General features: G+C 52.0%; 3 protein-coding genes across 5 annotated transcripts in view; 2 read left to right on the top strand and 1 right to left on the bottom strand.

Annotated features, from left to right (window-relative positions):
- The first annotated feature begins 42 nt into the window (after nucleotides 1-42).
- GLMP (glycosylated lysosomal membrane protein) lies at nucleotides 43-3,840 on the top strand. The gene is made up of 6 exons (XM_054806287.1): nucleotides 43-129; nucleotides 868-1,125; nucleotides 1,452-1,634; nucleotides 1,793-2,011; nucleotides 2,183-2,460; nucleotides 2,780-3,840. The coding sequence occupies exons 1-6, from the start codon at nucleotides 58-60 to the stop codon at nucleotides 2,946-2,948; spliced, it is 1,179 nt and encodes a 392-aa protein (XP_054662262.1). The 5' UTR covers nucleotides 43-57; the 3' UTR covers nucleotides 2,949-3,840.
- A 967-nt stretch (nucleotides 3,841-4,807) lies between these two features.
- Nucleotides 4,808-8,627, bottom strand: TMEM79 (transmembrane protein 79). Its single transcript, XM_054806226.1, has 4 exons — nucleotides 7,889-8,627; nucleotides 6,109-6,934; nucleotides 5,635-5,848; nucleotides 4,808-5,339 (listed from the first exon to the last, which is right to left on the bottom strand). The coding sequence occupies exons 2-4, from the start codon at nucleotides 6,833-6,835 to the stop codon at nucleotides 5,135-5,137; spliced, it is 1,146 nt and encodes a 381-aa protein (XP_054662201.1). The 5' UTR covers nucleotides 6,836-6,934; nucleotides 7,889-8,627; the 3' UTR covers nucleotides 4,808-5,134.
- A 299-nt stretch (nucleotides 8,628-8,926) lies between these two features.
- The window catches only part of SMG5 (SMG5 nonsense mediated mRNA decay factor), a 32,862-nt gene continuing 17,074 nt past the window's right edge, over nucleotides 8,927-24,714 (top strand). For 2 of the 3 annotated variants that reach the window (XR_008574360.1, XM_054806259.1), the window contains exons 1-8: nucleotides 8,928-9,088; nucleotides 15,903-16,001; nucleotides 16,635-16,758; nucleotides 17,407-17,563; nucleotides 20,651-20,740; nucleotides 22,074-22,163; nucleotides 23,064-23,142; nucleotides 23,740-23,865. Coding sequence is in view for 2 of the 3 variants with exons in the window: in XM_054806259.1 (XP_054662234.1) it covers nucleotides 9,012-9,088; nucleotides 15,903-16,001; nucleotides 16,635-16,758; nucleotides 17,407-17,563; nucleotides 20,651-20,740; nucleotides 22,074-22,163; nucleotides 23,064-23,142; nucleotides 23,740-23,865 (842 nt within the window). In the remaining variant the exon portion in view is untranslated. Of the gene's footprint in view, nucleotides 9,089-15,902; nucleotides 16,002-16,634; nucleotides 16,759-17,406; nucleotides 17,564-20,650; nucleotides 20,741-22,073; nucleotides 22,164-23,063; nucleotides 23,143-23,739; nucleotides 23,866-24,714 lie in introns of all 3 variants that reach the window. The other variant, XM_054806261.1, reaches the window with a different exon arrangement.

The following is a 24,714-nucleotide window of genomic DNA, read 5'->3' on the forward strand; positions in this document are numbered from 1 at the left end:
GGGCGGCTCCTTTAAGGGGCGGGGCTCTGCGCGGTCACGTGACGGCGGGCTCGCACCATGGCGGCGGCGCTGCCGCTGCTGCTGCTGCTGGCGGCGGGCGGCGGGGCCGGGGCTGAGGGCGGCCGGCAGGTGAGCGGGGCTGGGACGTGACGGCCGGTAGCGGGGGACACCGGGGCTCGGAGCGGCTGCCGCGGTCTTCCAGCCTCTGGTCTGGGGCTCGTCACGCTCCCTCCGCGTTGTGACCCATGTGTGGGACCGGGAGCTTCCCCCCGCAGAGCGCCCGGGGGGGGGCGGGGGGTCTGATCCTGTTCGGAGCTAGGGCCCCCCCCCGAGATCCCGCCCGACCCCGGCGATGCCGATAACTGCGGTCCAAAGGTGCGGGCTCTGGGGAGGAGAGGGGCTTCCTCGGGTCTCCCTGCCCCGCGCCACGCAAACCCCATCCCCGGGGTTCAGGCCGGAGTTGGAGGGAACCTGCCCCTCCCTCCGTCCTCCCGCGCAGGACGCTGTGGGTCCCCCGTGTCTGGGGACCCTGCGCTGCTAACCCCTGTCCTGCGGCCACACGTCCCGGTGCCACCCGTCTCTGTCTCCGTCCCTGTCTCCCCGCTGTGCCCTGATCTGGTGAGAGCACCGCAGCTGCGGGCAGGGATGTGGCTCGCTGCCGGAAAGCTGTTCCGAAACAGCCGGATGAGAAATGCTGACCAAGCTTGTTTAGCAACACTCTGGCCGTGGCAGGGCTTCATCGCCTGCAAAGCTCACAGGGAAGACGAGGCAGCTCACGTGCCCTGGTCTAACCAGGAAGCGATGCGTTTGGAATTGTCCTGCGCTGGGTAGGGCCGAGTCCCCCTGAGACCTCTCCTTCCTCTGCAGGTGTCGATGCAGTACAACCCTGGCTGGAACAACTCCTCCGTCAACCTGCTTCACGTGCGGGCGGTGGGGCCCAGTGACACCCTGCACTACGTCTGGAGCAGCATTGGGGCCCCCGCAGTGCTGCTGGTGGCTTCGGCGAGCAGGAGCAGCACCCTGCGCGTCAACTGGACCCAGCTGCTCTCGCCCGCTCCTGCGGGCGCCATCTGGATCGACCCTCCCGGCAGCGTTGTCTACTCCACTGCTGTTGTGTTCACCAAGGTACTGCTGAGGAAGGTGGCCCTGCTCCAGGAGAGCTGCCCCACGGTGGAGGGGGCGTAGGAAGTTGCTTGGGGCAGAGCAGCTCGCTCGGCAGCTTTCCTGGCTGCAGTGAAATGGCCCCTTGTGTGTCCTTCCCTGATTGTCTCTGGCTTGAGCTGTGGCGATGCCCTGAGATGTTTGGCCAAGGCAGCTGTGTTTTGGTCTCCTTCCTCTCCCTGGTGGCAGCAGCAGCGTGCTGCGCAGAACCCCTGGACCATCGCACAAAGCAGTGGTGTCCACAGCACCCACTGGTGTCTCCCAGCCCCTCTCCCCTTCCTTCTCCCTAGGTGTTTGAATACAGCGAGGCCAAAACGCTGGAAGAGCTCTTCTACCCCACGTACGACCTGTCTGACTTTTCCTGGGACAGCATCAATCGCACCCTGAACCACACGGCCCTGACGGCCGAGTTCACGGGCATCCCAGCCACTGGCCCCAGCGGCAGCTTCTCCAACGGCAGCCTGGCGTTTCGAGTAAGTCCACGTGGGCAGAGAGGGGGTATAGCTGCGCTGGGACGCTGTAGGGAGAACACAGTGAATATCCCGTCCAAAGCACCTTCTAGAGAGGGAACGTTGCCCCTTGGTGTCCCATCCAGTGATCACGCTGTCCCTCTGACCTGTGTCCTCTGCAGGTGACAGCCTACGAGGCCAACGGCCGTGACGGGCCCCTGCCCAGCCTCCTGCACACCGCAGACAGCTCTAAAGTGGAGTTTGTCCTGGCTGGGGTGGCTCCGCGGGGCAACAGCTCCCGATTTGCACTGGAGGTGGCCACAGTGGAGGAGACGGGGGTGGTGCAGAAGCTGCGCTCAGCACGCTCCATCGATGATGAGTACACTCCCACCATCTTTGAGGTGAGCGTGGGGTGAGCGCTGGGCTCGGGGACGTCCCCCGCTGTGGGAACAAGGGTGAGTGGGATCTGGGGCAAGCAGCCCGGGCGACCTGTGGCTCCCTGCTATGGCTCACCCTGGCATGAAGACCATCTCCTGCCCTCACTTCACTGCCCGTCGCTCTCCCTCCACCAGACGCTCTCCCTGGTAGCCCAGTCCCAAAATGGCAGCTCCACGCTCAGCTTCCTGCAGTGGAAGGCAACAGCCTACGGCTCCCAGACCCCCAGGCGCGAGGACAGCATCCAGTGCCGGTCTCACGGCCTGCAAGCAGCCAACTGGACCCTGCCCATGTCCAGCATTGTCCACGCGTACTTTGGGGAGGGTGTAGGCAGCACCTACACCATCAGCGCCATCAATATCTCTTTTGGGGGAGAGGACGGAAAGGTTTACCAGGAGAAGCGCTACCTTAGCTGGTGAGTGGCGTCCGTTGTGCATGAAATGATGCTCTCCCAGCCACGAATAACTTGCCGTATGGGGAACTGCTAGGTTAGAGGGTTTCTCTGTTTCATAACTGTCTCTTTTCAAACACGGACAAAAGTCTGTGTTTTCCTATGATCCTGTAGCAAGGAGTTTTGCAGTTTATTGATGCGTTCCCTCGCCCAGTCTGGGAGACCCAATCCTGCCAAGGAATCTTGATCTGACCCTATTGGGGTTGAAAGCCCCAGATATTCCACCTGTGGGACACAGCTGATCCCCATCTCCATTGCTGACTTGTCTCATCCTCTCCTGCAGGTCGGTGCTGCTGGGCTTCGGGCAGCCCCCTGAGGACACCTTCTCCCCGCTCGTCATCTCCATCATGGCCGTGGCTCTGGGTACCCCCATGGTGATGCTCCTGGTGGGCAGCTGTGTGGTTCTCTTTGTCCAGAGGAAACGCTACTCCGAGTATGAGCCCATCAACTGAGCGGGACGGTCCCTGGAGAGACCCCAGGATCCTTCTTGTAGCCAGGAAACGACTGTGGCTGCTGCAGGGGCTCCAATGCCTGCAAGCTCCTCTCTGTCCTCCCCTCCGTCCCTGCAGTCCAGGCTCAGAGGGCACCAGGGCAACATTCGCACCAGTTGTCCACATCGCCTGTCCGTCTGTCCTGCTCCCTTCTACTGCCCAGATCCTGCATCTGATTACACTTCTTCCTCTGTTTTTTTTCCTGATCCATCCAGCCAAGGGAAGTGACTGGGGGAAGTTGATCAGGGTTGCCTTGAGCTGCAGAAAGATCCTCCTTCTCCCAAGGGATAAAACCACTGTTGTTCTGTCTGCAGCCAGGCAACAGCTGGGACCGGCTGTGCCCTGTCCTGTGCCACTTCCAGAGCGCTCCAGGGTTGCTTGGGTGGCTCCAACCCAGGAGCAGGGGTGGAGGACGGGGCTGGGGGACCAGTACTGCTCCTGCCAGGGTGCCTTGCTGCTTCTCGCTGTGCTGGGGGCATCCCAGAACAGCCCCCCTAACCCAGATGGGGCTCACGGACTCCTCAGTCCCCAAGAGGCACTTTTTGCTGTGCTGGCCTCAGTGAGGGCTGCTGGTACAAGAGGGAAAGCCAGTGCTGCTTTGCATCAGCTGCTTGAGCTCAGGTACGTCCTGTCAGCCCATGAAGAGCTGATCAAGATTTTTTCTCAGTTAACTGCAGCCCTTGGTTCTGCAGGGATGGCTTGGAGATGCTATCCAGGTGCTCAAAGCCACGGGGCAAGCGTGGTCTGTGGCTGCTTGGTGTTTCCAGACGCGCTGCGTCTCTTGGGGGTGTGCTGGGTTTTTGTGTTCTCCATCATGGATTTGTCTTTGACCAAATAAAGTGGATTTCTAAGAGCGGTTTCCTGTGGAAACACTACACTGCAGGCGAGCACGAGGAGAGCAGCTCTTGGGCCTTGCAGGAATTAAAGGGTGCTGGAACTCAGCAGGAGCCAAGGTACCAAAACACACCTCTGAGAAGAGGGAGGCTCCCTGCCCCTGGATTGACTTGTGCCCCACAGCAGCGTGTGGTGCTCTGGGCTGGTTTTGCTTGTGAGCCGCGGGGTCAGCGTAAACTCGGGCCGCGGGCCGTATCCCTGCTGCGATGTGCATTGGAAGAGTCGGGCTGTTCCCGTTCTCTGACTGGGCTGGGCTGCAGCGGGTGAGCTGCTCCCATGATACGGCGTTCAGGGATGGGAGGCTGGACAAGCCAAACACTTGGCAGACCTAGGGATGGGGGGCGGTTTCCCTTTCTTTGGTGGATTTTTAACTGTTTTGGGGTTACGCCTGAGAATCAGAGAACTGAGCCAGTCAGACTTGCGTGGGGCTGGACTCCCAGAGGTCCCTTTGTGTCTGCAAAGGACTCCAAGGTGGGGCCTGGTGCTCTGAGGGGCGCAGGCTGGGTACGCATCCTGGGGCGCATCGGCCATCCCCAGCCCTAGGCAGTGGCAAGCCTGGTGCCATCTCACCCATCCCAGCTTCTTCCCAGCTTCTCCCCGCATCCCTCCCTGGGGCAGGGCTCCTTCCCTCCTTCCTGGTTGACAGGTTTGTGAACGAGGTGCTGAACCTCCACCAGGAGGAAGAGGAGGAAGGACAAGCTGGGCAGGACTGACCACGCTGCCATTGCAGGGACCCAGAAGCAGGATGCAGGGCTGGGGTGCTACTGCAGCGCTGGGAGACGGATGGTTTGGGGAAACATTTTTTCCCCTCTCGGAAATATCATTTTGGGGCTGGATGATGGCATTCCATGGGCGAAGCTACAAGTCCTGGCAGCAGCAATTCCTAGGGGAATTTAACCCACCGTCCCCAAACCAGCCACAGAGCCACTTGGTGAAGGGCTTTATTGAGCAAAGCCAGCTCCAGCGGGAGGTTAGGCAAACCCCAACCCATCCTCATGGGCTCACTGGGTCTTGCTCTGGGCCCTGTTCACCCTCCTGCAGGAAACTCCCAGTGCAGAGGGATTTCCAGCTTAGCTCTATCAACCCCGGGCGCAAAACCTTGCCGGGTCCGGGCAGGGAGCAGGGGTCCGGGCAGGGAGCAGGGGCCCGGCCAGATCTGCCTCCACCTTCAGGGCTCACAAGGCAGGGCAGTGAGGAGGGCTGAGCCCCTCTGCGCCGCTGTGTCCAGGCACCCCATCTCCCAGGGGCCTCCCTCACCCCCAGTACCGGAGTTTGGTCCCAGTGTCCTTGGAGCGGTCCTCGGGCTTTGGCGCTGCCACAGCAAGGAGGTTTTCAGGCTCCAGGACAAACATGCTGTAAAGGTTCCAGAGCAGCATGGCCAGGAGGGGCAGGAAGGTCATGCTGAAGCCGAAAGCACGGAAGGAGCGTCCGATGGCATATGACAGCCAGTAAATCAACCTGGAGAGGACAGAGAGGTGCGAGCTCAGCGAGGGCGATGCCCTGGGGCCAGCACCCAGCTTCGCGCAGGGGTTCTGACCCCAGCGAGGGTTCACCAGGCACGGCCATTGCGGGAAGCAGGCTGAGGGATGGAGCAACCCTTCCCCTGTGCCAGCGTTCCTGGATGTCGTTGGCCAGGTGAGGCACTGCTGGAATGGGAGTTTGCACCGAGGCGTGGTGTTTGCCAGCACCGACAGCCCCCGTTTGCACCCTGGGCACTGCCACAGCTCGGGTAAAAGGTAAAGGAGCCACTTACCGGGAGATGGCGAAAAGCCCCGTGAGCAGGGGGATGAGCTTGAGGACCTCCTGTGGGAGGTAGGTTGCCAGCACAGCCATGTTGAAGAAGTAGAGGATGAAGAGATGGACGGACTGGGAGACGTAGGTGCGGTGGATCTCCACCTCCCGCTGCAGATCCCCGAAGGGCTCCAGTGCGGAGGAGCAGAGGCGGGAGATGCCGCTGACGATCATGCCTGGGGGGGGCAGAGAGAGGAGCTGAGCAGGTGCCCAGTGAAACTGCATTGGGAACAAAGGGCTGGGGCAGGACCAGAGAGATGCGATGGGGTGGGAAGAGGGTAGGACAACTCACTCTGCTGCTCCTGGTGGGAGCAACGGAGCTGCAAAGAGCTCAGCCCTGGCTCTGCTCATCGCGCCCCACAGCCCCCGCTGCCCCGGGGCTAATGCAGCCCAGCGGTGGGGGGCGAAGGGCTTTGTACACCGACCCATGGCTCACCCAGAACGATGGGGAGCGTGGCAAAGGCGGCACAGCGGAGCGTGTAGACCAGGCGGGTGCTGACAGTGGGCAGCGGCGGGGCATCAAAAGGCAGGAAGACGTAGGCCCCGTAGATGAGGCAGGGGCACAGGAGCAGGGCCCCCGCCACCGAGGCCACGGCTTTGAGGTTGCCGGCGCCGCAGTCCCTGGCGCACGGGCACCGCGGCTCCTTGGTCGGTGGCTTGGCCACTCGCCCCTCAAAGCCCAGCGGGTCCCTGTAGCGTGAGGCGCCGATGGGAAGGAAGACATGCTTCTGGCGGAGGCTGTCGGGTCTGTCGCTGGGGGGGATGTAGCCCCCCTTGCCCTCCTCCTGGGGCCATGGGGCAGGTTGCTTCTGCTTGCTGGGTGTCCGCTCAATGCACTGGGGGTCGATGGGCACAAAGACGTGGGCCGCCATCACGGGCAACCCTGGGGCTTCCTCATCTTCGGCCTCAGCTTGGGGGCAGGTGAGAGCAGCCTCCTCAGGGTCTTCGCGGCCCCCTTCAGGACTTGAGCGCCTCTTCGTCTCCACGGGCTCCAGCTGGCCCTGGGTGCTGTGCTGGTGGTCCCATGGCAGAGTGGCATCAGGGTCCCCTGGGTGTTCATCCGGGGCTGGTGGCACCTTGTCCAGGGGGGCAGCCAGGGCCACCTTCCCCAGCTCCAGCAAAGCCACCTCCTCGGGGGGCAGGATGGGGTCGGCAACAGCCATGAGAGTGGCCGGCTCAGCACCGCTGAGGACTGGCAAGAAACTCTCCTATGTTTTGAGGTGTCAAGAGGGGACTAGGATCCCATCCCTTCTGTTTTCACCCTGCACCGGGAGAAAGGAGACAGACAAAAAACCAGCAGAAATGAGAAGTTTGGGGTCATGCACACAGCCACCACCCCTGGAGTCCCCATCACCCTCCTGCCCTTCCACTATTAGGAGAAAGCAGAGCCCGGTGTCCCCACGTTCTCACGTCCTGCCAGTGCTCGCAGCCCATGGCAGCGGGATCAGGGCACGTCTTACCATGTGCGTGGGCACGTAGCCCAGAGCTGGGAGCCTGGTGAGCCCCGGGTGTGCAGGTCTGGCTGCAAAATTGGGGCAGCCTGGGAATTGCTTCCCCACCTGGCGAAATGTCCCAGGGTTTCTGGCTGGGCACGAGACTTGTGACTCAGGGGAGCTGGACACTGCCTGGCCGATGCAACTGGCTCTACCTGTGGCTCTGTCCTGTGCCAGCATCAACCAAGCCCTGAAACTTGGGGAGAGATGGCCAGGCCACATCTAGGAACCACTGCTAAACCCAGGATGAAGCAGATTTGCTGCCTCTTGTGGCTGAGACCGATCTGGGGTGGGCACAGGAGGCTGCCGGGTGCCACTTGTTATGGGGGAGCAGGAGATCCAGGCAGAAATCTCACGTTTTTCCTGTCTTATCAGGGAATCCCTGTCTCTTAGCCCATCCCAGGTGTTGCTGACTGGGGGCATAGGAGCCTCCTGCAATGAAAAATAAAATAATATATATATATCTATATATATATCTATATCCCCCTTCTGGGCACATTCACCCCTGCACCCCAGAAAGAGCCCTGGCCTTGCCACAGGCATGGGGAAACTGAGGCACCGAGCAGTGCAGGGCTTCACCTGAGGCCCACACAAGGCAGTATGGCTAAAGCAGCTTCCAGTGCCTCGCACACCTCCGTCTCCCCTCTGCCTGCCCCGCTCGCTCGTTGCCCCGTGGGACGCCGGAGGAACCTGGCACCGGGCTCCCATCGCTGCGAGACTTACTTGGAGAGAAGTGGGGGGCCACAGGGCCGGGGGACGTGCGGCGGTGGCGGCTGTGCCGGGAGCCTGCGAAACGCTTCCGCGGTCTCTCCACCGTCTGGACTCCAAAACCTGTTTAACCAGCTCAGGTGGGGCTGGGCCGAAGGGGCAGGCGCAGCAGCCTCGCCCGACGCGGCGCTGAGCCCGCAAGCGGCCCCTCGGCCATCGCGTGCCTGGGGACGTCCCGCTCCGTGGCGTGGGGCGGCCATCACGTAGGGTGAAGCACAAGGGTGCGGGCAGCAGGGCCAGGGCCCGGTAGAGAAGGAGAAGCCCCGGTGCTTGTCTGCCATGGCAGGGACTGGCCCAGCCTGGCTCCCTGTCTGGGCTGTTCCCGAGACCCACGGCCTCACTGAGGGGGTGAAGGGACGGGGGGGCCCTGGGGAGCCCCTGCCCCAGCCAGCAGCACCCGAAATTCGTACTAGGCGGTGGCACAGAGGGACCCCCGGCCTGAGGGAGGGACTGCTCCCGCCATTCTGTCCAGCCGGGCCGCTTGTGCCCCCCAGCACGATGGAGGGTGGTCCCTGTTTGAGTCCTCAGGGGTGCCGGTGGCCCTGAGTGGCCAAGGCAGAGGGCGGCCTGGCCCCGCAGCTCCTGCCAGCCCGTGGCGCGGGGCAGCCATCGGGAAGGCCCACCAGGGCCTCGGGAGGAACCGGCTACCGGCGCCGCTGACCCTTGTCCGGCGCGCAGGGAGACCAATAAAGCTCGTTAACTGACGCCGGCGCGGCCGCCATGTTGCCAGCAGTAAGTGCTGGCAAATGCGGCAGCCGCGCGTGGAATGGGGGGGGGGGGGGGACGCTCGCGAGATGACGCCGCGCAGCCGCCATGTTGCCAGCAGTAAGTGCTGGTGCGGCGAGAGGCTAAACTCTCGCGAGGTGAGGCCAGTCCCGCCGCCGCCATGTTTGCCCGCCGCTCGGCGGTCTCGCGGCACGTCTCGCGAGAGCGGCGCGGGGCAGGGGGCAGCCGCACAGCCATGGCGCCCGAGCGGGGCCGGGGGCGGCGGCGGGGAGCGGAGGGGCGGCGCGGCCGGTGCTGAGGGGAGCGGGTGGGCCGCGCCCGGGCGGGCCGGGCCTTGCCCTCGCCAGGCGCCATGAGCCAGGGCGGCGGGGCCACCGGCGAGAGCGGCGAGCCGGAGGCCAAGGTGCTGCACACCAAGCGGCTGTACCGGTGAGGAGAGGGGCATCGGGGGAGGGGAAGGCGGGGGGGAAGGATGAGGGACCGGGGGGGAGGTGAGGGGGGTCGGGGGAGATGAGGGGGCCGGGGAAAGGAGGTGAGGGGGTCTAGGGGGACCAGAGGGAAGAAAGGGGATGGGGCGGGGTCCGGGGAGGGCCGGCGCGGAGGGGGTGGGGGGCGATCCGGGGGAGACTGAGGGGGGCCCCGGGGCGGGGGAGCGTGGGGAGACCAGGAGGGAAGAAGGGAGACGGGGAGGATCCAGAGGAGATTGGGGATGACAAGGGTGAAGGGGACTGGAGGGGCGAGGGACCCGGAGGAGATTGGGGAGTACCGAGGCGAAGGGGATTGGGGGGATTTAGGGAGGACTGAAGGGAAGGAGAGGGGGGAAGTAGTCAGGGAAGATTTAGGGGGGGTGGGGAAGGAGACGGCAGAATTGAGGGAAGACTGGGGATTAACAGGCGGGGAAGGGATGGGAGGGGGATCCAGGGGAACCTGGAGAGGGGAGGAATGCAGGGGGCATTGGGGGAAACCAGGGTGAGGGGGATTGGAGGGATATTCAGGAGAGACAGGGGAAGGAGACGGTGGGATTTAGGAGAAAATGAGGTCAAGAAAACTGGGGGGGATCTAGGGGAAGAGTGTTAAGGGAAAGGAGAAGGGGGAAATTTAGGGAAGACTAGAGGGAAGGGGGTTGTGTGGGATCCAGAGGAGATGAGCAATACATGGAGTGGGGGGCGGCACTGCTGAAAAAGAGGTATGAGGGGTCAAGGGAGACGAGTCAAAACAAAGGGTGGTGAGGGAAGGAGCTGTGGGGGATCCAGGCAAGATGGGGGGGAGAAGGCGGGTGGGAGGGTAAGAAGAGGATCAGGGTTGGACATGATGATCTTAGAGGTCTTTTCCAACCTTAAAGATTCTATGATTCTATAGGGGAAAGAGGGCATGGGGCACCAAGGGAGATGGGTCAGGATATGGGGGATGGAGTTTTGTGTGATTCAGGGAGGTGGGGTAGGAGATGACAGGGGCTGAGGGGGAAGGAGGTGTGGGGATGCAGTGGGATAAGGACAAGATATGGGGGGCATCCAGGGAGAGAGGGGCTGGAGAGTGGGTCCCTGCTATTGGCAGTAGATAGGGATTACATGGGAAGTGCTGGAGGAGAGGGTGTGACGAGCAGGAGCTTGAGCCAAGGCACTTTCCTGCTGTATGGAGGGCAAGACTGCTCTAGCTGCAGATCTTCCCAATAAAACACTCCCTGGGACTCCACTCTCGCTTACATCCCTGCACTGTGCATTGGAAACAGCGTCAGAAGACAAGAGCTGGGAAATAAGGATGGTCTTGGTCAGCTCAACTGAGCAAGGATGAGGTGCCGTGCAGTCAGCACTGAGGTGCCTGGCCTCTGCTCTGCTGATGACTTGTTTTGTGAGTGTGGCCCAGAAGTTGTCACCTTCTGTCTCAGTTTCTCCATCAGAAAAGCAGATTCATAGCGGAGTTTCAGCAGCAACAGTGTGGTTTCGAAGACGAGCAAAATGATGAAGGCGAAAGATGGATTTTATGTCGGGGTCCATTTTCTTTTTGTCTTGCTGACTTGCTCAGTGAGATTGGACATGTCCTTTCATCTCGTGGAACCTCGCCGCCCTCCTCTAAAACAGGGCGAGGCGAGCCTCTGTCTGAGAAATCTGGCAAGATCCTTGCCCAGAAGTCCAAAGCAGTAATAGCAGGTTTGAGCGGTAGTTACTAGGGTTTGCTTGTTTCCGCGATGTGCTTTGTACAAGCACATCCCCTGCACTTTGAAGTTATATTAGGTGCATTTCTCTTTCTTATTGCAGGGTCAGTGGTAAAACACAATAGCTTGGATTACCCGAGGTGTGGGCTGCGTTGTCTGGGCTGCGTTGTCGTGCTAGAAGCGCCTCCAGGGCTGTGGAGCTCTCTATCTGCTGTCACATTGAGATAACCCCATTTGATCTTAGGGGTGGCTTCCCACATCTAGTATTTGAACTCGTGCAGCGTAACACCTTGCCCACTGCTACCTGAGATGCAGTGGACAGCCGTGGAGAGGATGAGTGCTTGCAAAAGAGAATGCGTTTTGTTTAAACCACCTTCATGGTTTAAGATGTGTTTTATTTTGTGGTCACAGTGGACCAGGAATGCGTATGCTGCTTAGCTCACCTGACAAGCGGTACCTCACGGTGCCACTGGAGCTCACGAGTGAATGTCCCTTGACCACACGTGGGATCGGTCATCAAGGCAAGGAAGCGGTTGTTTTCTGTTTAAATTTTTATGGCAGAATAAGGTGTGCGGTTGCTTTATAACATTTTTAGAGCAGGAAAAGAAAACCACACTCCTGTAAAGATGGCTCTTCTTTTAGCTGGAAGTAAATATTGTGATTTTAGTCTAGGATTTATAATATCTGCAGCGGCCACAAATTTTTTTTACCTGATAGCTCTCTTTTGCAAGATTTATACCTTAACAGTCTCTTGTCAGTTCTTCTCTATTTCAACCTGAAGCGCAGTTAGATGAAGCGGTAACTTCCAGTCCTCTAAGAAGCACGTCATACTTTGTGTGATGACTGTCTCTAGAAACTTTCGGCCATCGGATGAAACAGTGCATTTGAATCCCAGGTGTTTGAATGTCACAGTCCCCAGCTACAAACTGTGCTCACATGGGATCAGCTTTGTATCTGCTTGTGAGAGCAGTGGGAATTGAGCTCAGGTCTCCACAGTCCTTGGCAAGTACGTTGGCCATCGGAGCGTCCTTTTGGAGATGAGGTTGTCCATCACTGTTCGTAGGATGGTCTTTCATCTTTTCCGTTTAACTCTTCCTGGATTGATAGTCCCCAAATTTCACTTCAGAATGTGGCAACTGGATTGTCCTGGGTGCTGTTCTACAATGTATATTTTAGCGTAGGTTGACCAGATTTATTTTACAGATTTCTTCTCTGGATTCTGGGAAATCATTAGCTCATTGGCTTTGCGTTACTATTCTTGTCTGCCAGCCTTGTTCTGGGCAGTATTATTTGTGTACTGACACACGCCAGAATACAAATGAATGGCTGCAGTTCTTTTCCCTGAGAAATGTCTTATTCCTCAGAGACTGGGGCTCTTAGTAATGTATTAAATAAAGAAATATAGAGAGGACAAATAATTCTCCCTGCTGTCTTGCCCCATCCCAGAATGTTAATGGCACAGAAGGAAAGTGATAGATTGGTGTCTGCGTTGCTGAAGAGGACTTCATGTTGGACCATTTCCACCCTGCCTGGCATGATGTGCTGTACTTGATTCTTTTAATAGACTGGCATCTGATTTGCCTCCTCTCTGGTTCTGATGTGCTGTCTGAAAGCAACGTTTAAACCCAGCAGGTATAAAAACGGGTACTGGGACAAAATTTGGCCTCTTAACTGCTAGGTAGAATACAGCCCGTGGTCTCAAGCCACCCAAGGCACAAATGCTAAATTGCATTTTAATCAGTGCGTGGTCTGTGGTGATGTTTCCTAACATTTTTGAAGTGAGGTTGGCTCCTATACTTTTTTGTCCTCGCTGCGTCCCCTTTCCTCACTGCTGTGGACATAGGATCCTTGCAGGTCATCACTGGCTGTCAGAGATTCTTCTTCACTCCTGCCTTCACCTCTTCCAGCAGCACCATGGAGCTCGTGCTGATAAGAAGACATTTTAGCGTGGGGTCTGCCTTCTGCCTTACAGCTCAGGAACCCACATCCTAAAAGATAAACCTTACTGCTTTCAGGCCACCAACTCTCCGTTTCTTTACGAACCCATAAAAAGTAGCAGAAGCAACCAGTGTCTTCCCGTGCCCGTCCCTGACTGTCCCTGCTCAGACAGTCCCTGGAAGGAAACTTTTGTATACTTCACATTTGGGCAGTTGCTTGCTCACATTTCTTATCCACTGATACTGTTGGCAGCCAGATAGCCGTCTGTCTGCTTGCAACTTGGAAAGGAGGTTCTGGCAACTGTTTTTTGAATAATTCCTGTCATTTCATGGGTGTCATGCTGCACACTATCAAGATGCATCTCTGTCACTGCTGAACTCAGGAGGATTCTTAGATGAGGTTTAGTGACCTTTTTTTTTTTTTTAGATATTAAAAAAAAATAGAGGCCTGTTTGGCATGTGAGCTACTGAGCAGTGAGAGAACCTGGATCATGTGCCCATAAAGGAATCTGAATTGAATAAGTGACAAGAGAACGAGTCAGTTGAGCCTTTGAACACAGTTAACTTGCATGTGAGGATTTGGACACACGGGTTCACACCTGCACATATGACATCCCACCCTAAGGGCTGACCGTGTCCTTGGATGCAGGTGTCGACTGCTTGCAGTCACTGTGAAATCATTTCCCACCTTGAGGTGTCAGTGACACATGAGCTTGTATTATACACGCAGCAGCTGCCGATTCAGTGCATAGTGAACGCATTTTTACAGCTCTTGAAGATGTAGAGACTGCCTATTTCGGGAATAGAGGATCGTAGTTTTCCTATACTTCTCCCTAGGAATCAAATGAATCAGCAGTTCCTCTTTCTTCTGGTCATCCTTCTGCATAGCAAACAAATCAGTTCCCTGTGAGCCGCACTGTTTCCTGCTGCAGCACTCACTGCAGAGGGTCTTTGAGAAGTACGGTGGCAGGACGTTAGTCACACGTTGTAGTAAGGATATGTTTATTGTCTGCCGCTTTGTGGACATCTGTTTTGGGGAAACTAAACAAGTGTGGTGGGCTTGTTGGTGTCCTGTCCCCCTCGATGTGCTGTGAGCTTGGACGAAGCTTGGAATGCTTCCATACTTACTGCCTTTTACCTGTAAACCAAAAAGCGTTTTACTCACTTGCCATACTTGCAGTTGAGGGTATCAGGTTGTTAGAGTTTGCAAAGGACCTTCAGGCCATGTGAGAAAGATGCTAGTGAGCAGAAGCAGCTGTGGATATCAAGTTTAGTAGCAGATTTTGTGTGTGATTCTTAGTCTGTTCTTGGTTTTCTTCATGATTATTTAAGAAGTTGGTTCAACTCTGTGATGTTTTGATGTCCCAGACCATTGTGTAAGATAGTCCTACTCCCTACACTTCTTCTACCGGGTTCTGTGGTTTACTGAAAACAAACGAGATTTCTGGTTATCCTTGGATGAAAGACTTCCCATGACGTAGCGTGAGATGGGACATTTTCTCTTTGAGCTCCTGAATGTTCTGGGTTTTTTTTCAGGGAGGTTCCTTTTGGTGTGGTGGGTTTATGAAAGGAGATTTGCCTTGCTAGTAAGGGGCTGGTATATGAAACCATCAGTTACTTTACAGTAATATCTGTCGTTTTCAAGGAAGTGGTGGTGGTTTCAGCCGACCTCCTTAGCATATGGTTTTGCTCGCTCTTGCTTGCAAGCGCCATGTGAGTGCCCTGCGTTCAATCTGGCAACCATTTGTGCACGTGCGCAAAAAGAAAGCTTGGTCATTGCGTTGTGCTGTGAGCGTGACGAGGGAGTTTGTGTTCTGCAGACGATGGAGACTTTGGGGAGGAGGAGCAGGCCAGTAGCAGCATCTAACTGTTCTGCTTTGCAGAAGTTTGCTCTGATCAGGTCTGTCTTGTTCTGTATTTACAGTATATCTTGCTTGTCTTCAGCTTCTTGTTCAAACAGCTCTCCGTGTGTGGTAGGCTCAGTGGTGGAGCAGTGAAGGTACTAGAGCAAGCGAATGGCTAGATGTAAAGTTGAGGGGGAGAACAAGTACCTGTGGAGTTTGATAGCTAATGGCTGGGGATGGCTTGGAGGACTTATTTCTTAAAGAGGAACACGTAGAGTCAACAGCTAGGAAAAATTAATTTCAGGAGTCAGTTTATTGACCTCAAATACAGGCTTAACAAACGCAAAGGTTTAGAGGTGATCTCTCTCGGTAGGAAGGGTTTAACATGGCTGGTCGATTTTTGCTTTATCGAACTGTCCATGAGGTATTGATGAGGGTACTTTCTGTCAGCACTAATGCTTCTGTAAGTCCCAGGGTTTATTTCACGGCAACATTCTGGAATTGTAGTCTGATTTGTTCACAACTACAAACTTTCAAGTGCTTGAGATTTTTACACGCAGTGTAGTATTCCTCCTCCAAGATGAGAGTCTTGGGCAGTGATTCACAGAAGTATTTTTTTGCATGACTCAGAGGTTTGGAGATTGCTTGGTCTGTTTTTTTAGCTGTCTTTCAGGGGAAAAATCTTATAACAAATTTGATATTTTAGGCTGGTTTTAAATACCTCTGCTGAAAGATCTTTAAGGGCTTTAATCAATGAATCACTGTAACGAAGATCAGGAAGTTTTGGCAAATGAGAATGATGTGAGTTGCCTTTTTTCATATACAAGTTGGTAAGGAAACAGGAATCAGTGGATGTTTGACTCTTACCCTATCAAAACAGTAATTGTTAGAAATCAATCTATTTTTTATTTATAGAGTTTAAGACATTTAAATTAATCTGAGTCTATGTATAGTGTGATTTAATTGCTGAGGTTAAAAGTTGCTAACATGTCCAAAGACATTTCTGACTTTGCTACTGTAGAAATAATTGACATTTTTGACCAGACACGCAGTGATAACTGGTGATGTAAACAGCTGATTTGTGGCAAAATCATTACAGTTTATGTTACTCTGCTTTTTTCTTCTTTCCATAAGCTTTTTAAAATAGAGTGCAGAAAGGAGATCAATAAATATGGTGTGGTGGTATAATGCAGCTTGCTAATAATGGGATTAACTAGGCTAGTATGGTTCTGTGCGGACATCCCAGATCTGATGAAATAATCCCAGATAACCTGCTATTCTGAAACTCTTCTTTCTGTGTTGCGTTGCAGAGCAGTGGTAGAGGCCGTTCATCGATTGGATCTCATCCTTGGTAATAAGGCGGCGTATCAAGAAGTGTTCAAGCCAGAGAACATCAGCTTGAGGAACAAGTAAGTTGGGCAGGGCACTTGGATTTTCCCCAGCCAAATATAAAAAACATGTGAAGCAACACGTGGAGGAGGTTTTGAATCTGCACTTTCACAGTGTGTTTAATTTTTAGTGCACATGTTGACCTGTAATCCCTCCAGGTTTTTGAAGCAGAGGCTAGATTTCAGATCTGTATTTGAACAGCACCTAACCATACAGTCGATGGCTGGAGGCTTTCCTCGGTGTCGTTGTAATACAAATAAGTTGTCTTCATGTTGGCCAATGCCTGCCTTGTAATTATCTTTAAAAAAAACCTGTGTGGTGAAGAAACTTCTTATATGTGTGTGAAATCTTTTATCAAGTTCAGAGGATGCCTAGCAGGGATGATTTTTCTTCCTAATTTTTTAAGCTGTCAAGACAATTTTTGACATTACTGCAATTTAGGAAGTTACTGATGGCCAGCTGAGCCAAGGTAACTGGTTAGGTGTACAGCTTTTCCAGATGCTCTTGTGGGGGAGTGATACGAGCTGTACCATCACCAGATGGCCTAGCTCATCCATCGTAATGAATTCAGATTTTCCTCTTCATGCTTATGTCGTGGCAGCTGTATTTGAAGCTGCTATAGCTAAATGTGAATTCTCTGCTGTCTATCTCAGGCTGCGTGAGCTGTGTGTGAAGCTCATGTTCTTGCATCCAGTGGATTATGGAAGAAAAGCAGAAGAACTACTCTGGAGAAAAGTTTACTATGAAGTTATCCAGCTCATTAAAACAAATAAAAAGGCAGGTATCTGGCTCTGGCATGAGAAAGTCTCTGGCTGTGTAATGGGTGAGACCGAGTTAAAAGCTTCATTTGCTTGGAGAAGTTGTGGTCTGAACAGAGGGGCAGGAAGCCAGGCACTCCTGAAGTGTACTTATTGACCTGACATATGCTTTTTGTCTAGCTGTGGGCAGGTAAGCTTTAATGATCTGCTGAGAGAGCTGCCATTGCAGAGGACATTTCAACATAATATGCTTAATTTTTGTCTTCCCATCTTCAAAGGACATGTATCTCCATGTAGAATGATGGTCTTAAGAGGCTTTGATTGTTTTTACTAGAGTTGACTGCTGGAAAATACAGTATTCATAATTGTATTTTCTCCATGAACTCTCTCCTGGTGGTCTGGTTTTCTGAATGCATTTAAGGTGCTCTAACTAGACATCTTGATTTTATTTATCTGTTGTTGCAGCAAGTATTTCTCCCTCTTGATACTGATCCTTAGTAAATACCATTACATACAACATTGTTGAGCAAGAGGAGGTACAGAACTGTACAAAACCAATTACAGCTCAGCTGCACGCTGTCTTGCTTCGTACTTGGTATAACTTGAGTGGCCAGCCTAAAATGTTACCTGGACTGCATTAACATATTCTCATTTTTCTTCCTTCCAGCACATTCACAGCCGTAGCACTCTGGAGTGTGCGTACCGGACTCACTTAGTTGCTGGCATAGGATTTTACCAGCACCTTCTCCTCTACATTCAGTCTCACTATCAGCTGGAGCTGCAGTGCTGTATTGACTGGACGCACGTAACGGACCCTCTAATAGGTTGGTGCTTGATGTGTTGGACTTGTGAGCGACGCGAGAATCCCCGACAGGTGGCTTTCCCTTGTGCTGGTCCATCTTTGTTTCAGCATTTAAGGGATTATCTTTTTTCTTTTTTTTTCTGATTAGCCAATTAACTGTTTAGAACAGACTGTCCTGCTCTCTTTTCAATGGTACTGTTTTGTTGGGTTTTTTTTAATACTAAACTAGGGAAGAAAGAAGGGTTTCTAAGAGGAAGAAAATTCTTTAGTAAGTGTTTGGTGATGGCAGATTTTTATAGAAAATTGAAGAGCACTTCTGGATGTACAGAATGTTTTTAAAAGCTTAATTAAAGTAGACACATGGGCCATTGGGGAAATAGGTTCTTGAAATCAAGGGATTTCTGTCAGGAGATCCTATTCACTAGATGGAAGATATTGTTCCTCCTCTTGATGCCCTTTTTATCTGTGCTCCCTTCACTTACTTCCTAGTTGTACAGTGTGTACCTTTGAAACTGCTATTGAATCTTGAACTTAGAACATGAGGAAGCTCCTGTAACGTGTTAGCTGTCTCAGGTAACTGCCTCTGTGCATGCCCCTAGAAGCAGGGTAATTTGAGGTATCTTGCCTATTAGGGGAGGAAGAATAAGAGTGTTTAGAGTCTTGAAAAACAGCTCAAGGCTACGTATGCATTCACATCCTTGATCACCTTATAATAGTTCACATTTGCTGTGCCCAGTGGCCTCAAGGCACATGTTTCTGTTCAGGTGGGTCCAGGTGAGAAATAGAGCCTCTGTATGTTTGGTGAACTGTATTAGCAAGGGTTTAATTGACATTCTTAAAGCTGCCAGGGGGGAGGATGGCAGAAACCAGCATAAGAGAAGTTAGTATGTCTTTAGCAATAGAATGTTTTAGTTGCTGGTATCCTATTCTTGGTTCTGGGAGATGATTGTATCATGATCAGCTTTGAAATGTCGGTTTAAAAGGCAGATGTCCCTGGCAACTGTTGCTTTGAGAAACATATCTCAGTCACAATTAATAAATTCTTGAAATGTGCATTCCAGATGGGTTTGTACCCTGTGGTGCGTGATTGCATTTGAAAGGCTCTCCTTATTCAGGTTTCTTAATGTGTTTAGGTTCTCTAATTAAAAGGATGCAGCAGATGAGTCTGTAACTGGATGATAGAGATGTAACCTTGCATTTCCAGAAAAGATGGCTGTGTAAGAATCCCGTATGAACTACAGTTTAGGGCGGACACAGCTTGATGGTTATATAAATGGGAGCAAGAAGTTTCAAAGCAAAAAAGAAAGGGAGGATAGGCCCAATAGTATACGTGGACACAGATTTGAAGGCCACGTATTTGTATAGAGCAACTCGTACAATGCCTGTTAGTAAGTGGGTGCTATTCCTCACTGGTCACTTAAGTCTCCAGATTTCAGTTCCAGTCTTTTAAACTAAAAGGAGGGAAGCAACTCAGACTGCAGGCTGGACTGGTCTTAAAAAAAATTGTCCTTTGGGATTCCTGCTTGAGGGAATTTTCTCCTCCAGAAGGCGGGAGTCCTTGGCAACAGGAAGACTGAACCTGTACTGAATCCATGCCACTGGTCTGCCCAGTGGCTGTAAATGCTCTCTGGAGAGGAAGGGTGAATGCGGTGGCCTTTGCCTCCTGATCTCTGGCTGCACTGTGGCCCCGCTGGCTGGGGAAAAGGTGCTGATGGAGAGATGGGGAGATCTTGCCAGCAGCAGCCCCTCCCAGGAATTGAGTCATGTTTGATGGCTTAAGTTAGTTCAGATCAGCTGGCTGGAGCCTTCCCTTGTTGCTTTTGACAGTTTCCACTGCCTGAACTGCTTTTTTCTTTTCTTTTTTTCTTTCTCCCCTAAGTTCAGAATAGACTAGACCAGACTATTTCAGTTGGAAGAGACCTACAACAATAATCTAGTGCAACTGCCTGACCAATTCGGGGCTGACCAAAAGTTAAAGCATGTTATTAAGGGCATTTTCCAAATGCCTCTTAAACACTGACAGGCTTGGGGCATCGACGACCTCTCTAGGAAGCCTGTTCCAGTGTTTGACCACCCTCTCGGTAAAGAAATGCTTCCTAATGTCTAATCTAAACCTCCCTTGATGCAGCTTAGATCTTAGATCAGAACCTTGATCCCATGCGTCCTATCACCGTATCCCAGGGAGAAGAGATCAGCACCTCCCTCTCCACTTCCCCTCCTCAGGAAGCTGTAGAGAGCGATGAGGTTGCTCTTCAGCCTCCTTTTCTCCAGACTTTACAAGCCCCAAATCCTCAGCCGCTCCTTGTAGAACATGCCTTCCAGCCCTGTCACCAGCTTTGTTGCCCTGCTCTGGACACAAAGGCAGTTTTGTCCACAGGCAGTTCTTCCTAATTGACTGCAGCTGCCCTGTCTACCACACAGATTTGCTGTCCTGATTTTTCCTCATTTTACTTCTCTTCCTCTCTTTTTGGTTGGCCAGTCCTAAGTCTGGATCTAAGTCTTGAGACAATGAGTTTGTTTCCATCTTCGATGTCGGGGAGGGTACGTCCACATTGTGTGCTACTGCCAGGTGCAAGTGCGCTCAGACTTTGTTCTGGCTTCCAGGGATTTGCGTCGGCTCCTATCCAAAGGCCTCATTAGCCATGCTAACAAAATCAGCCTCTCAACAGGCCTTATTAGCTTGTGCTCAATGCTATGTTAACATGATCACATGGCTTGTAGACAGGAATTGGCCTTTGTCCTCTCATCTGAGTGCAAATGGAGCCAGCTCTCTGTGGCATACCTTGTAGACAAAATCTGAGTGACAGTCATTTCAGTGACTGTTAGTGATGCACTGCCCCTAATCAGTAGGGAACTGAAGGGGGAGTGGGTGAGCATCAGTGTCTACATGTATTTTCTACATTTATTTTCCACATTTTGACAACAGGAGTGAACCAGCGCTGGTCTATTAAGATGCCACAGACAGCAACCAATAGCGTGGTCTGACTGTGTGGTCTTTGTTTTCATCCGGTGAAATGTTGGGTGTCTCACGCAGAGGCGTAAGCTGCTCGTGTGTCTTTCCCAGCAGCCTTTACCCAATGGTGTATGTGATTTCATATTTCTCATGTAGGCTGCAAGAAACCTGTGTCTGCATCAGAGAAGGAGATGGAGTGGGCACAGATGGCATGTCACAGATGTCTGGTTTATCTGGGAGATCTAGGTAAGAACAGCATTGTCTTTCAGGGCAACCTTTAATGCATTAAAAGTATGGTGCCTGGTCCGTCATCGTTAGTCACCAGCCATAGTTACTTGCAGACACTGGTTTCCCTCGGATGCATTTGTCAGTGACCGGTATAAGGTGAAATCCTTGTGGATAACTGAACTGCTACAAATTGCAGAAGCTTTGGGCAAGTAGATGAGAAGTTTGCTATTGATAAACAGCTGTCTCTGTGGCTGTGTAAGAATGGAAGCCTTTGCTTTTATTTATCTTGTTTGGACAGTGTGGAGGAAACTCAAAGTGGGCTGACTTCTCACTTCAGACTTGCTTTAAGGTTGCCTTATGGAGCCACTGTCATCAGCACAAGTGTGACTGAAAATCAGATTTGTTAAGCAATATTGTGAATCAATGCAGAGTGGTAGGACACTGCAGAGCCCCAGGTTCTTTGTCACTGTGTCTGGCTGCGTGTCATCCTTTTTATAGCAGACATGTCTATCCCACAGTCACGACCTCCTGAAGTGTGTGGTATGTGTGTCAGCTTCTTGCTTGATTGTGAACATGTGGGAGTGAAGGCAGTGAAAAAACATGTAACTGTGTGAAAAACAGCTATTTGAAGTGTGGCGCGGGTAAATGTGCTTGACACGCAGCAGCCTTCAAACTCCTGAAAGCTGTTTGGCATTATCGTTGCGTGTGAATCAGCCTAAAAATGGCATTGCAAATAAATGTCTTATGGGGGTAGTAAGAATGACATACCTGACTGGTGGGAGAGAAGTGCGTTCACCTGTTCACAATGCTTTCACCTAAAGTTTCCAAAATGCCTATTGTTGTCCAAAAAAAAAAAAACCAAACCCCAAAAAAAGAATAAAGTCCAGTCTAGCCACGGCCAGGTGTTTTATTAGGTCAGCTGACTTGCTTTAGAGTTCACACTCTGCTGTAGTAAAATATAGTCTGTTTGAGGTACTGGAAAATGGAGCACAGCTCTGAGTTATTTCGAAAATAAATGAGTCAGCACTTAACACATGGAGCAGAATAATTTCTTCCTTTTGCTTACATGCTGCCACAAGTGTTGAGGGATATCCCCTTTGCTTGAAGTGGCAGGGGTTGTGATGTGCGGAATAGTGCAGTTAAAATAAAAGTGCTTCAAACGGGCCTGGCAAACCATGTACGTTTCTGTGTTTTGCCAAGAGCTCTTCTTCTTTGATGGATTTGTTGACTTGGCCAGTATTTCTAGTTTTGTGGTATTTTTCAATCTGTAGGGAAACTGTGCTTCTCTGCAGAAGGAAAGAGAAGACACTGTGTTCTGGTTTCTGATGTGTGGCGTGTGGTTTTCTTTCAGCTCGCTATCAGAATGAACTGGCAGGTGTGGACACTGAGTTGCTGGCTGAGCGGTTTTACTATCAAGCACTTTCTGTTGCACCGCAAATTGGTGAGTGTGTTACCATGAATATTTAGTCATTAAAATCTTGTTGCTGCAGCTAAAAACAATGCTCTGTGATATTACGCTGGTCAGGTTTATAACCTGCTGCTGAGAGAGGAGTGGTTTTATCCTCTGGTTATAATTACTTCCTTCTCTTGCTGGCAAGCCAAAGAGAGGAGTTAAAGCAAAGGTGCTCTACGCCAGTGACCTCAACTTATCTGATAACCTCTGAGAAGCTCTGACTTCAATGAATGTGGTAAAGTTGTGCTTGTCTGGCTGGGAAGACCCAGCTGTCCATTGCCAGGAGCAGAACGTTACTGGTCATCTCCCTCTTTTTACCCCTGCAAAAAAAATCTCACAAGCTACTTTCTCCTTCAGAAGTGACTACGTTATGAGAATGCGTTGTGGCAAGAGTTGAGGGCCTGTCTTACCTTAAAAAGTGTGCAATTCCAGAAAAATGTTTTCTCTGTGCTGTCTTTGCAGAGTTCTCACTGAGTTGTTGATAGGCTGATCCCCAATACCAATAAGTGACAAAAATTAATGTACCAAAGCGAGCTGGAACAGAACTCTTAAATGCTGATAAGATGATGTCTATGTCAAGAGGAATACAGAGTCAAGGCCATGGCGTTGTTAATATAGAGGAGGCGGCATCGTTTGCTCTGCTTTCTTATGTAGATAACTGGCAGGAAGGTGGGGAGGATCTAAAAGCACTGTGAAAAAGGAAAAAACCAAACAACTGGGTGGCAAAAGGATCAAGTAGTCTAGACCTTTGTACTGCACATTTACTGCTGTTTGTGTCTCCCGGTTTCCCTCCTGCGTGGAAATGTAGTGAGAGGGAAGGGATCTGTTTTCTAGCAGGGCCATTGGAGCATTATAAGTTAATTCCTTTGCCCCTCTCTTTCATGACAGGTATGCCCTTTAACCAGCTGGGGACATTGGCAGGGAGCAAATACTACAATGTGGAAGCTACCTATTGCTACTTACGCTGGTGAGTGTCCGTGAGGATCTTGACTCTCTGGACAGAGAATCAATGCACTGTAGTTGCTGGTGCCAGATTCTTTTCTCCTTTACTTTGGACTTGTGACTGTTTTCGGTGGATAAATTTCAGGGGAGAAGGAAGAGAGATGGGTTTGTTTCACTGTTGAGCAGGACGGATATGAAAGAACCGTGGTCGAACCAAACCATTGTGCTGGTCACTAAAATACATGCGCGGGGCTGCACGTGAAGGGCAGGGTTTCGTCTGAGACCCTCTGCCTGTGCTAGGGAGCCAGGTTTGAAGGGGGAGTGGAGGTGCTGAGTGAGGCACCCCATGTAGTCAGGTGGGTGGAATTCCGTTATCTGAATGTGGCCTTAAGGCACACATTTGAAAAGGTGTGTAAACATTGCAGATGGAGCTTTCCTCTAGCTTGAAGTGGGGTTTGCAGACATCAGTGGGAGTTAAGTAGCCCAGCATGTTCAAACAAAAGCACTAGGTACCTGTCTTCATGTTTAGATGCCTGAATGACTTTCTAGTGAATTCAGGCCATAAAATGTGAGCAACCTTGTGGCAAAGTAACTTTTGATGTGTTCTATTTTGGTATCTCAGTATCCAGTCTGAAGTGTCCTTTGAAGGTGCCTATGGGAACCTGAAGCGGCTGTATGACAAAGCAGCCAAAATGTATCACCAGTTGAAGAAATGTGAAACCAGGAAGTTGTCTCCAAGCAAGAAACGGTAAGAGGGAAAAGAAAAGGAGAGGGGTGCGGGCTGAGGGTCTGCAATGCCACCGGTGTCATCCTCTGGGTTGAGAATAGTGTCTTGTTGTTTTAGCTGCCTGCTAGGTTAAACCACCACGCAGCCCTTCCCCACAGTGGGATAGGTGAGAGAACTGGGGGAAAAAAAAAGGTAAAACTTGTGGGTTGAGATAAAAACAGCTGAATAGGGCAGGAAAAGGAGAGAAGAACAATGATAAAAGAATATACAAAGCAAGTGATGCATGGCACAATTGTTCACCAACTGCTGACCGATGTCCAGCTAGTTTCCCCAGCTGTGGCCCTCCCTGGCCAACTCCCCCCAACTTATATACTAAGCATGACGTCATATGGTATGGAATATCCCTTGGCCAGTTTGGGTCGGCTGTCCTGGCTGTGTCCCCTCCCAGCTCCTTGTGCACCTCCTGTGGAAGGCTCATCACTGGCAGGGCCTGGGAAGCTGAAAAGTCCTTGATTTAATTGTAAAAACTGCTTAGCAACAGCTAAACATCAGTGTGTTATCAACATTAGTCTCATCCTAAATCCAAAACATAGCGCTAGACCAGCTACTAGGAGGAAAATTAACTCTATCGCAGCCAAAACCAGGACGTGTCTTTCTGGGAAGTGGGAGCTGGTTGATGGCCCATTTGAGGCAGTGACTGTTCCCAGAATTTTGAGAGCCCTAGTTTAGATCCCATTCTTGATCTCTCAGGTCATAATTTCAGGACAAAAGCTAAATGCTGGCTAGGTATAGAGTTTGAGGTGAGAGACTTTCTCACTCTTCCCTGGCACTGGTGACTGCTCATGAGGGTTGAGGCACATTGGTGAAAGT

This window comes from Grus americana, chromosome 29 (assembly GCF_028858705.1).
Source record: "Grus americana isolate bGruAme1 chromosome 29, bGruAme1.mat, whole genome shotgun sequence".
NCBI lineage: Eukaryota > Metazoa > Chordata > Aves > Gruiformes > Gruidae > Grus > Grus americana.